Source organism: Notothenia rossii (assembly GCF_949606895.1).
Source record: "Notothenia rossii genome assembly, chromosome: 2".
Taxonomy (NCBI): domain Eukaryota; kingdom Metazoa; phylum Chordata; class Actinopteri; order Perciformes; family Nototheniidae; genus Notothenia; species Notothenia rossii.
Genome location: NC_136904.1, coordinates 86,734,715 through 86,748,014, shown reverse-complemented (window position 1 = coordinate 86,748,014; position 13,300 = coordinate 86,734,715). Strand labels below are relative to the sequence as shown.

Sequence of the window (13,300 nt, the reverse complement as noted above, 5' to 3'; positions counted from 1 at the left end):
TTAAAGTATAGATTTATACTTTAAATAGCGTTAGTCATGTGGTACATTCGAGTGAGAGTGACATGTTGAACATGTACAAATGTTTATTTACTTCTCTTGAATGTGCTTCTATAGAGTGTTGGTTGTTCTTATTGAGTCTACTGTCTTTTAGTTTTAATATAAACAGCTAAATCAACTACTGTTGCTGAAATACTAAAAGCCACTACACCAGAAATGTACATTTAAAAAAAATATTTTTTAGATTTATTTATTTGTTTATTTCATAGATCATAATTTAATCTTTGCACAAAGAAAAGAAACAAGAAGAGCAGAACACCTTTCATATAAGTAAATATAGTCAAGTTGTTATGAAATAAACCTAAATATAGAGACACGTTTACAGCAAATGTTTTTATTTTTGTTATTTAGATTAAAATCAGAGATATGAACTGTATAAAAAAGTGCTGGCAAATAAAATAACTTATTGTAATGGAAATGTGAGCTTAATTTCTGTTATTTTCATTACAGCAGCTACAGCTCTGTCCAGTGATGTTGTGAACTAAACACAGATCCACACAGAGGATATGGAATTGATTTTTACCCCCCCCAATTATGACCTCTAACATCTCAGGATCCTCCACTTCCCGCAGCTCCTCGTCACTCCTTGGCTGTGGCTTTGTAAATCCTCACCTCCTGCTGTGGCAGCTCGGCGAGCATCACGGTGTTGAAGCTGCTCTCGAAACTCTCCGTGAACTCGAAATCTGACTGGAACCGGATCTTGTTGGCCCAAAGCAGCGTCGTGCGACTCCCCGGTCGGCAGAAGTGCTGCATGGTCTCCAGCAGTTCATTGATGGATCCGTGAGGGTAGACCACGTCCGCAGCGAGCACGTAGTCGTAGTGGAAGGCCGGGTAGGGGAAGTCTCTCTGCAGGTGCTGAGCCCAGGTGAGGGCGGACACCTGAGGGGTGTAGCGGCAGCGACCCCTCGTGTTCCTCAGGAGGTTAAAGGTCAGATTAGATAAGATGTCAGGCAGGTCCGTAGCTGTCACCCAAGCACCTGGAAAAGAGTAAAGAACACCAAGGCAGCTGAAGTACAGATAGTAAGAAGCATACACTGACTTTTCCTTTGTCGACTGATCCATTTTTAGCTCTAGTGATGCTGTGCCACTATTGGATGGATGAAATATTAGTCAGACTACTTTGTTCCATTAAGATCTAACGTTGATCCTCTGTTTTTTCTTGTAGTGCCATATTTTGGTTGACTTTTTTCTGCATTGCCAATAGTTCACACATTCATGTCAAGTTCAATTTGCATGAACATTTGATTAGTTTTCACAGATTGAATGCTGAGTTGCCGCTATCGTATGATGTATTACAGATTTGAATTGCTGTCTTTCAGAAGCGTATACTTCTTAACGCCCAAGAAAAGAAAAAAGTTTGTTTTTATAGTTTGGAACTTGCAATCCACTTTGACATTATCTCCAACAATCCAACAATGGGTGACTTCATTTGACATCGATCCTATCACCAAGCTGATGATGATAATGAAGGGACCTCAATATCTCAATATCTACAGAATACCATAATCACTTTGTTTTCGGCGAGATCTTTTTAAAATGCAAGAATGTTGGTGTGGGTGGATATGCACGGTCATCAGAGACAATGCATCCCTATGTGTTACTGACCTCCTGATGTTCCTGTGACTTCCACCAATAGGTCAACATTTAAATTTGGCACAAAAGATGAACAGATGCTATTAAGATATTCCTTGCAATAAATCCTTCAAGCTTGCCATCTAGCACCCACAATCAAATGGTACTGGGATTTTTTTAAGTAGGTGTTAGGAACATTGAGTCTCAAGACCAGTGAAAGTTGTTGCCAAATGGACTTTTATAGACTTACCGAGCAGACTGGCCACTATTGAGAGCAAGCCAGTCCCAGCTCCAATCTCCAGAACAGCTTTGTCCATCAGGTTCAATTGCTGCTGGTTATTCTCCAAGAACTGGCTCAAAGCTATCCCCTACAAACTAAATCACTCATGACTACATTTGCAGCCAAAGAGTAGGTCAGAGTATGAGCATTACACACAGTAGCAGGACGTACCCCTGGCCAGATCAGAGCACCAAAAGTATCCACAGACTCGCGGATGCTGATGTCATAACCTGCGATATAAAAAGACTCATTCCCCAGTGCGCAGCAAACACTCGGCTCCCAGATGTTCCTTCTGTCCAGAGCCTCTCCTGCCATCCCGTTCTGGTCTCTTAATGCTGTAAAGGAGAGTGTTAAATGAAGGTTATAATTCTGCAGACCTTATTCCAAATCTGCTTGAACATCAACATGAAATGATGTAACTGTATATGCTTAATAAATTCACCAATAGTCCAAATAAAACAAACGTAAATAGCCTACATTTGAATAAACTTGTTTAGAAACCTTTTATACAAGACATGCAGCTCAAAGTGGTTTACATTTAAAAACAGTGAAAAGTTTGAGATGAACTCCAGACACGAGGTGAGGCAGACTATCCCCAGATTGGTGTTTTATTACCTCTTAAAACATAGAGGGTGAAAGCATCAGAGCATGAGTATGTGTTGAAATAATCATTGTTGAAATTGCATTCACAACTTGATATTCATTTAGGTGTAGGCCTAAGCCGTGTTGACAATATGCATGTCTTTACTTTTTATTATCCGGATCATCACAAACCTTTGCATTATTTCTCTGGCTAGGAATTGTGTGTTTATTTTTTGAGTGCAAAATAATTTGTGTGTTTGTGACTTCTTTTAAACTCTGTTAAAGTTTTACTGTGTTGACAATCGCCTAGATTTTGTGTACTAGTCCCTTTGGCTGTCATTGGACCCCAGTGTGGATCCCAAAAACACAGCTGGTTAAACCCCTGAGGTCAACAGCATGACATTTCTCTCTACCTCCCCATGCAAATATGCACATTTCTATGCAAATATGAAGGACACAGTTTGATGTAATTTGAATCCAAGCACTTTCATAAGAAGTATATAAGAGTTATTTACGAAGGTCTACTTATTCACAGAAACATTAAGAACAAACACTTTAAATATGCTGCTGAAACATACCTGTACGAAGCAGTCGCTGTTTCTCTTGTGTGTCTGAATGTTTCTCTGCTGTGTTCTTGTGTTTATAGAAGCAGCATCATCTGTGACACACCCCTGAGCGAGGCTGCAGCATTGGGCAGACAGAGGCAGAAAAACTGATTTATAATCTCCGACAGATATGAGCAACCCTGACCCCTCCCAGCTCTCCAACAGCATCTCTTGTTGTGTGGATATTCTATATATAACTCAAACTAAATCAACACACTTGTTGCTTTATAATCCGGTTTGACATTTGCTATTTTTTCTGAAGATAAATCCTAACATCTGCACTACTTCTCCTCCTCGCATGCTTAATGAACAAGACATCTGGCTTTCAGCAGGGATTTCAGGTAGGACTGTAATGCCAACACTTGTTCACACTGTGCACGGTGCCAACATATTTACATTTTTATCCTTGGAGTGGGAGATCTTTATGAGGTTTGTTATGGTATGTGAGATGGATGTGTGCCACCTGGAAGGCTCCATGGAGAAAAGTGTTCATTTCGAAAGTAATTAACAGGAGCGTTGAAAACTGTTTTCACAAGCCTGACCTGAAACTGACACTATTCCCTTTGAATTCCTTCATCAAGCTTTTTTCATTCCTCTCTTCTACAGACGGCATCTCTAACCTGCATGCTTTTCCTTTCTCTCTACATCCTACCTGCTAAACCACTTGGACTTCAGTTTGTTAGAAATTTAACCTTAGGATACGACATTAAACCTTTGAATCTGAATTGTATTTAATGTAATATTTTAACCCTCTTTTAGATTGCAAGATCCTCCTTAAAACATCACAAAATCCCACGACAAAATTACGAATATTTCAGTACATTTTTCCAGGGAATTTATAACTTTATTAAATGCCGATGGTGGCAAATGAGGGTTAGAGATGCATCGAAGGTCTTCAACTTTGGACCTGCATTGCTGCAAAATTCCGAAATCCTGATTCTTAAACCGAACACACAAATACATAACATAGATTACCCTCCCATGCTCACCCAAAAATGACCATACCTTCAACCTAATCTGACCCCCCCTCCTCTTAATCAATCCCATAATCATTGTTGCATAGTCCACAAAAACAACATATGCCATCAACTGCATCAGTAAATATGAACAGTAGTAATCACCATGAGATGCAGACAACTCAAATATAATGTCATCTACGACTTTAATTATTCTATATGTCACAAACTTTTTTAGAAAACACCTGTTATGGGACTATTTTGCTTTTTAATAAAAAAACATTTGATGCCCTCAACATTGTGTCAAATGTCACAAAGTAATAAATATCAATGCTTTAAAAATTTTTTTTTTCCAATATTATGATGACACACTGAAAACCCCATAAATATTGTTTACAGATTGCGGCACACACACACACACACACACACACACACACACACACACACACACACACACACACACACACACACACACACACACACACACACACACACACACACACACACACACACACACACACACACACACACACACACACACACACACACACACACACCAGCAGACAACTGGTTGTGGAGCCAGAAAATGGCACTGACAGATGGCGAGCAGCTACACTGAGTCACACTCATCTAAACAGCAACAATAAGCAGTCATGGTCTTAAAGGATTTCCAGAGCGTCAGGATCTCCAAACCAGCAATCCAACGCTCTCTATTTCATTTATCAATCATTGTTGATGAATGATATATTGAACAGACGTTGTTGTTTTTGCCAGACTCCCGCCCGTTTGATGCATTTCTTATTAATCTGTTTCTGTGTTTATACCCGCCTGATAATGACCGAAGGTACCAAGTCTTAAAATATGATATTGTTATGCATCCATGCAATGTGCAGCAAAGCCAGTTTCAGAGTGAAGAAACATATTTCGACAGTGATCTCTTAAATCCAGCAAAAGTCCCTTTACCAGGTGTTGGAACAATGGAGAATGTGTGCACAGATAGAAGACCAACAATGAGTCTATGGTGAGTAATTGGTAATGCATAAACTAACTTTTATCATATAGTTAGTTTATTGTTTTGTAAAATGTTTAGGGGCCCTATGATGCTCATGTTCAGGTTCATATTTGTATTTCTTTCCTCTACTGTGACATGTCTCCATACTTTAATGTTCAAAAAGCTCTTTATTTTCTCATACTGCCTGTGCACCTCTTTTCCCCCTCTGTCTGAAACCAGAGCCCAGTCTGCTCTGATTGGTCGGCTGGAGATGTCCCGCCCCTTAGCCTATCCTTACAGTGTGTTAGGCCAATTGAAGCGCAAGTGTAACTTATTGTTACTGAAGTAAAGAAAGGAGTCCAATGGAGGCGTTTCAAGCAGGGTGTGTCTCACGTGTCAAATGTAAACCTTTTTCTCAAACCAAAACATTTGGATTGTTAATTTGTTGTTTGTTTTTGTCGGGTGAATGCATGTACAGTATATGTGGAGCAGCATGCAATCAAAATAGAAGGATCATCACCTCGCAGTGGTTAATCTTCACCTCCACGTCCACAGGTCAGAAACAGGTCGTGTAGGCCAGTGGAAAATGAGTCACAGTCACACACAGAGCTACATGTGAGTCCCAGCTGGATTTACAGTAGCACTGGGATGTGTGAATACATCAGCTAATAGGCGCTAAGGCTGCTGTATTTTAAAATCGGAAGGTGATGAATGGTACTTAATGAGAGTAGCCCGATTAGCAGAAGAACATAAACATGTCAACACAGCAATGTGGCAGACAGAAGACACGTGATTTTAAATCTTCCATTGCCATGCCATGCCAGATATTTGGCACAGGAACAGATTGCTTTGGTGACTTACTTATCACCCTGTTCTGGAAAAAATAAGCCAGAATTCCTTGAGTTCCTGAGTTGTGTGAGACGGGCCGGCTGTATTTGGGTCCTAGATGGACTGGAGGTTTAGAAACAACCAAAGGACTGATGGTTATGTCAATGTTTCCTGGTAAACACTCCCCACCTAAACCTTAATAAATCGGCGGGCTGTGGGAGGCGTGTGGTGCAGTGGGTTGTGTGTTGGTGTTCGGATCAGGGGGTCACAGGTTCAAACCCCACATGAGAAAAATATTGACTTAAAAATGTTAACTTACAACAATAGAATTGACTAAAAATCTAAAAATGTAAGCAATTGATCTAATAGTTGACAACTTAATTTATTTAGCAGCTTTAATTGCAATGCTCCTCTATTATTTAGACTGTATAAGTTATAGATGAGTTGTACACTAACTGGCAATTGAGTGTAGAGCTTTAATCTACTAGAATCACATTTTCCGATGTGAAAAAGTATGGAAATAAATATTAAACTCTATTTTAAACGGGTGTGTTGAATCAGCACTTTCTATTTGTGACACACAAACATTGTACTTAACAATACATGATAAGTGAAATTGAATGTAAATGTAAATAAGTATGTCTAATTATCTTGGTAGCCTACCTGGTGGAGACACATTTAAATACACTTAAATGATACATAATTCAACTCAAAAATAACACATTATGGTGTTTTATTTACAGGATATAGCTTGTTATCAAAAAACTAATATTGAATATAATATACAACATGCTCACAAGTCCTGATTTTCCAGTTTTATTCAATAATTGATATCATGTTTCTTTCATTCAGTCCATTGTATTCCCAAGATATGATTTTAAACTCAAGGAAAAGGTAGCAAACTCTTCATCATATCAGCCCAAGGACTAGATAAGATATGAGGTGTGTCTGTATATCCATTAATAGGAGCAGACGAAAGCCTGAGGTTCCCAGCAGGTGAAGTCATTGAACTTTCCTGCAAAACAAATAATCAGCAGATCAGAAACACAGTGGTTAATATTCAAACTTGGTGCAACATCAAAGTAAACAAGTAAATGATCTATGTCCATTTAGTTCAGGTTTAAACCAGTCCTACCCTGTGACAGCAATTCCACGCAGTCCTCCAAATCTGACGTGTTGTTGGGCTCCCCTGGCAGCCAATCAGCAAAGCCCCAGTGAGAGCCGTCCAACCAGATGAAGCGACCGGTCTGATAATGGGACATTAATGAAGGGAAATGAGATTGGGAAGAGTAATTTATTTAATTAATTCAACAGATAAAAACAAGGTAATGACAATAGGTGAAGGCTAAGTGATTATTAACAGATGTATGCCCCTGTAAAGGTCCCATGTCATGCTTTTCTGGTTATTACCCGGCCCCTTGTGTGTTATGAAGGTTTTTATGCATTTAAACGGTCTGCACCGTCAAAACCCTCAAAGTACACCCTGTAGCGAGTAAAACTCTAACACAGAAAATACCTCCCCAAAACGCCTCGTTGGAGATACGTCACTGTCCATTGATTCTTTCGGGTAACTCATGATGTCATGCGTTACCCGGAACCAAATGGACCAATCCCTTGAGCCGTTACGCTACGTCCGCGGAGCCGTTACGTTAAGCCCCCGCTGATTGGTCCAAATTGACCAATCCACGGACTTCCTCACACACACACTCAGTGCATGCAGCTCTGCTGATCTCTCCTCCCTGGTTGCAGGCTGATAACAGACAGTTGGGATCGCGGCGAAATTCTCTCTGCAGACCCATTCTCACAGCGTTCATCAACCTTTTTCTTACTCAATATCAAGCCACACTTATTGTTTTTACTTCGGCTGTGACTTTGTGTGTGCTCAGGGTGAGTTTGGCTGTGTTTCGCTGTCGCTAAACAAGGAAACCACACCTCTACGGAGCTCAGCGCGATTCACAACGTCCCGACCAATCAGAGCACACTGTGCTCACTGGGAGGGTGGGGGCTGGAGCTATTGGAGCTACAACGAGCCGTTAAAGGCAGAGAGTGAAATTCAGTGAATACACGTAGTTTACAGAGATGCTGTATGAGAAACCAAAGTGATTTTGGAAAATTGCACAATATAAATCTATTCTAGTAGACCTCAACAATGGAATTATGATCAGTGGAAATGGCCATGACATGGGACCTTTAAGATAAGTGAGTCAATCCCGGATTGAATGCACGTCTAAGAGTCACACACATTGTCCTCAGTGAATATAATGTTAAAAGTCTGTTTCTTGTTTTAAATATCTGTCCTTGTTGATTTTGATGCAAGAAAAATGTCAGACTTCTGTCTGAAATTAAAGTATTATCCTATCCTATCGTATGGTAGACATGTATTAATGAAATGATGTTGTCACAGCGGCACACAGACAACAATAGTATAGGTAAAGAGGGAAGTCAAATAATAAATAATGAGAGGTATGTTAAGGCTTATATAAGAATAGAATAAGGCAATTTATAAAAAATTGTGAATAATCGAGTGACAAATTACTTATTTTTAAGCTGCTCCCATGTGAGAAATAGCCCTCTTCTACACATCAAGTATTTAAATAAAAAGGTCTTATAGAAGTCAGGTAAGTGCCTTTCTTTGGAAAAGTGTAAATGTATGATTGATGATGTAGTCTGCAATGATATTGTTATTTTAGCTTTCCTCGTTTTTTTTGCTTAATGTTTTAAATGTACATTCTTTGAGACTACAGGAAGGTTTAATTCATATTTAATTGTGAATTTTGTTTGAATTTCTTCTTTGCCTTTATCTTGGGACCATGTTAGAAAAAGTGTTTTCACTTTAAAATATTATTTAAAGATAGGTCTTGTTTATCGAATTGATGGTACTGTATGATCAAATAATGGCACTTTCTGATTGACTGCACTAATATAGAGCTGCTATTTAAATATGATACAGACTATGACGTGTAAAAAATAAAATAAAACATGATTTATAATCGGATTTATGATGATGGTATTGGTTTTTGAGATACAGTATAAGGTGGCTGAACATACAGTACACACCTCCAAATATCTCAGCCCTCCGACCCAGGTGCGAGTCCGACCTCCGTTCTGCCGGATCAGGTTCATCACCTCTCTGTGGACGTGAGGGCTGGAGATGGAGGCCAGGTGACCTCCAGAGAAATGATCCTGGCAGAAGAACTGCAGAGAAACAGAGAAGAAGTGAAGGTGGGATAATGCACATTATCATATAAGAAGTTTAGCTTTAAAAAAGTTTAATTGTTCATCTTTGAAAAAAAATAATATTGGTACCTGTGGGACGCACAGTCGGAATGTTTATGGACATACAACTGTGTATTGAAACAAGAAACTTTATATTTGTGTTTAGTTCTATTTAATTAACCTGTAATTGCCTGATGTATGCCAACTATAATATTGAATAGGTCAAGTTCATGTTAAAAAGAGTACAGCTCACACAGGCACAGAGGGCAGCTCAGGGTCCTGCAGGGGAAACTCACAACAGGTGAAGGCATCACTAAAAACGGAGCCCGCAGTTTGCATCGCATCCACGCTGCAATGATGTCGTTGTGTTTCTGTGTTTTCAGGTAAGCTAAAGTGGTGAAAAGTAGTGACACAGATGTATAATAAATGTGTAAGTGTAACAAACTAGCGGTAATGCAGATAAGATATTTATATTGCACGTTATCGTAGTTTTACCGGAGAATTGACGAACATTGCGTCACCTGCGAGCTACTGTAATATGGACTAATGCCAGTATGTCATGTGTGTGTTAAGCGGGTTATTTGCCAGTATAATTTTTGATGTTATGAGCAGTGTTGGGCAAGTTACTTTTAAAAAGTAACTAGTAATAGTTATAGTTACTGCTCTCAAAAAAGTAACTAGTTACTTTATTAGTTACTAAATTATAAAAGTAACACGTTACTTTACTTGACTTTAAAAATAATAACAATAAAAATACAAGTTTTTGTTTTGTTCTGTGGCACAGTAAGAGAAAAAAACATATTAATGTTAAACTTGTGCACACCTGGAAGTGTCAAAGTGTGCAACATACCTCAGCATCTGCGGCCTTCTTTGGATCTTTGAAGAACTGGTAACACTTCCCCTCGATCATCACACCAGGGAAACAGCTCTGCCCTGTGGCCAAAAGGGGAAATTACACACTTTTTCTTTTTAAATGATAGGTTTTCCAACTCTAAAACACAACTCACATGCACTTATAAAACATTTCTTTAAACTGTAATCAGTTCTCTTTTCCAATCTCTTTATTAAAGTGTGTGTGCATCATTTTTTCACACTTTACCTTGCTTGTTGTGTTTTGGTGATGATCTTCTTTCTTCAGGATTGTTTACAGCCTGCCTCCTCAATGCCCTTGGCTCTCTTACATGATTAATCACAGGACTGTCTGCTGCCATTGGGGACATCTGGTCTGTTTGGAAAAACTCACTCGCTGTTTCATCCATCATCAAATAGTCGGACCCACCCACCATGGTAGAGCCCACCCTAGCCTCTTCATTTGGGAAATACTCCTCTGAAGTTTTCATTGGCTGCCCAAAGATGTCCAATGATGGCCCTCCTTCCTCTTCTGTCTGCTCAGTGTCTTTGTTCTCCAGTGGCTCCAACTCCATGATTGGCTCGCCCACCATTTCATATTTTCTCTCTGTGTTAACTTCCGACCTGCTGCTCAGTTTCTCTCCATGCATGTTGTCATCATCCAATGGCTCCAGCTCCATGATTGGCTCACCCACCATTTCATATCTTGCCTCCATGTCAATGTGCTTCTCTTCAGTTTCCTGGTTTGATTTAGTCTCTTCCTCAAGGTTCATTTCCACCGGAAACTCCTTTTGAGGTTCGTTGTCATCCTCTAGTGGCTCCAGCTCCATGATTGGCTCGCCCACTATTTCATATTCACGCTCAATGTCATTCTCCCGCCCTTCTTCACCCTCTTCCTCAAAGTTCTCTTGCACTTTAATCTCCAGTGGCTCCAGCTCCAAAATTGGTTCTCCGTCTAAAACGTAGGTCTTCTCTCTTGTAAGCCCCTCTTCCTCCTCTGAGAGACGTTGATTGACAGGATTTTGATTCTGATATGCCGTCCTCAAAGACGTTTCCACTTCTAAAAGCTCCACTTCCCTCAGTTCCTCTTCAGAAATGTCATCGTCCTCCAGTGGCTCCAGCTCCATGATCGGCTCGCCAACGATTTCATATCTCATGTCAATGTCCCTCAATTTAGATTCAGTCTCTTGAACCTCGGATTCCACCTTAAAGTCTGGGTTATCGCTGAGCTCTGGCACATCCTCAACTGGTTGGTTTTCCAGCTCCATGATTGGTTTTCCATCTAAAACGTAGGTCCTCTCTCTCATAAGCCCCCCCTCCTCCTCTGAGAGATATTGATTGACAGGGTCTTGATGCTGAAATGCTGCCCTTAAAGACTTTTCTGTGTTGCTCAGTTCTTCTTCAGACATGTAGTCGTCATCCAGTCGCTCCATCTCCATGATTGGGTTGCCCGCCATTTCAGATTTGTCCTCCATATCAATGTGCCTCTCTTCTGTTTCTACATCTGGCTCCACTTTAACCTCTGATTCCACCTTAAAGTCTGGGTTATCGCTGAGCTCTGGCACATCCTCAACTTGTTGGTTTTCCAGTTCCATTGTTGGTTCTCCGTCTAAAACGTAGGTCTTCTCTCTTGTAAGCCCCTCTTCCTCCTCTGAGAGACGTTGATTGACAGGATCTTGATTCTGATTTGCTTCAGACACGTTGTCTTCATCCAGTGGCTCCTGCTGCATGATTGGTTCACCCACCAGTTCAAATGTTTCCTCCATGTCAATGTGGCTCTCTTCTGATTCTGCCTCTTGAACATCTGGCTCCACCTTAAAGTCTGGGTTATTGCTGAGCTCTGGCTCCATCTCAACATCTGGCTTCACGTCAACTTCTACTTCAGCCTTAACCTCTGGATTCAGATTTACTGGAGCTGGTTTTACCTGTTGCTCCTCAAAGCGAGGCCGGACTTGTGGTGCAGGGTCCTCCACCACCACATGACCCTGCACAGGAACCCAGTCTCCCAGCAGAGGGCTCTGGTTGTCTCCAGTCAGCACAGGGTTCGGTGCAACTCGTGAATCAAATGGTGGCCTTCCCAGAGCCACTGCAAAGAGACAAATAAGAGAGAAATGCTGGTGAGAAAAGGCAGATTAAATGTACATGCCACCATTGGACGACATTGGGCCATTGGACACACACCCCTCAGACTGAAACACACACACTTTATGATCTGCTGACATGTGGCTTTTCCTTGTTGTATAGTTCTCTTTTGTTTGGAGATATCTTTGTTGTAATTTTGCATTCAAGCAGTTCAAGTGTGCATGAGTTAATTTGCCTTGTAAAGCATTTCAATTTTAAACAATTACAAAACAGACACAACAGAATGATTTGTACATGATATGATGAGAGAAACACAGCGTTGATAATTAACTAGACTCTCTTTAGGGACAAAGCTCATAGAGGAAGTCATAGAAACATCATTACTGGAAATAAATGATTACATTTAAGCTGAGACTAGATGCTAAATCTTCAAGTAATTAGGAAAAATTACCCTTTAATGCAAAATTAAACGGAGCATATTTGTAAAACACAAAGTATATGAGGTAAACTATATTCTGGATGACACAAAAAGTAAAACAATTATAAAATCTCTCACCTGCGAGGCTCAGTGAGAGCAATGCCAGCGCCTTCATCTTCTCCTGTTTGAATAAATCTGTGTTTAGTATTGTAGTCTGTGATTTACTGTGAAATGTGCCTCGTAGCAGTGAGTTATTATCCTGTTTGTGTGCTGTTCTCGTTGTGAGTATATTGTATTTATCTGTTATTATTGGTACACCTAATCTTTATGAACGCCATAAGTCCAACCTCTTTTATTTCTACTGTCAGTAAATCATAAAACTATGCCTTCCTGTTAACTTATCTTGTCCAGAGCACATATTCTTTTTTGTTTCCTCATGGCATGCGGAATTAAGAGGGTACACAGTTCACTTGTTCAAGGCCCTACCAACGAAACACACACCTGGGAAGTATTCAATGATACTATTCCTAAACACATTTAAGAAATAATGTAGTTGTACTTGATGAATGTTTTGGTATTTATATGCAATACATGTATTTAAGCTTATGTAGTATGTAGTGGCAAATTGTATATGTTACCTTATATGGTAAAACCAAATGCAATAATTTCCATAATGATGTATTTGAGCTCATAACCTTTGTTAGACTGAGGAGTGAGGTCTGGGTGATGTATTTCAGTTCATGTCCTTTGTCTTTCTTATGATTGACTTTTAAAGGTCAGGGGGGGTTAAACACAGAGTCGTGAAAAAGGTCCTCATGAGTGTCTGGGTATCAAGCACAGGGTACTGGACAAGTTCCTGTGTTA

The 13,300-nt window shown here is 40.0% G+C and overlaps 2 protein-coding genes across 2 annotated transcripts; both read right to left on the bottom strand.

Annotated features, from left to right (window-relative positions):
* Positions 1 to 231: 231 nt before the first annotated feature.
* Positions 232 to 3,172, bottom strand: mettl21cb (methyltransferase 21C, AARS1 lysine b). Its single transcript, XM_079662550.1, has 4 exons — positions 3,070 to 3,172; positions 2,081 to 2,244; positions 1,880 to 1,997; positions 232 to 1,034 (listed from the first exon to the last, which is right to left on the bottom strand). Exons 2-4 carry the CDS (start codon positions 2,222 to 2,224, stop codon positions 637 to 639), a joined length of 660 nt encoding a protein of 219 aa, XP_079518676.1. The 5' UTR covers positions 2,225 to 2,244; positions 3,070 to 3,172; the 3' UTR covers positions 232 to 636.
* A 3,415-nt stretch (positions 3,173 to 6,587) lies between these two features.
* LOC307029324 (uncharacterized protein) lies at positions 6,588 to 12,734 on the bottom strand. Its single transcript, XM_079665188.1, has 6 exons — positions 12,575 to 12,734; positions 10,187 to 12,022; positions 9,938 to 10,020; positions 8,929 to 9,066; positions 7,007 to 7,118; positions 6,588 to 6,886 (listed from the first exon to the last, which is right to left on the bottom strand). The coding sequence occupies exons 1-6, from the start codon at positions 12,609 to 12,611 to the stop codon at positions 6,831 to 6,833; spliced, it is 2,262 nt and encodes a 753-aa protein (XP_079521314.1). The 5' UTR covers positions 12,612 to 12,734; the 3' UTR covers positions 6,588 to 6,830.
* Between the last annotated feature and the right edge of the window lie 566 nt (positions 12,735 to 13,300).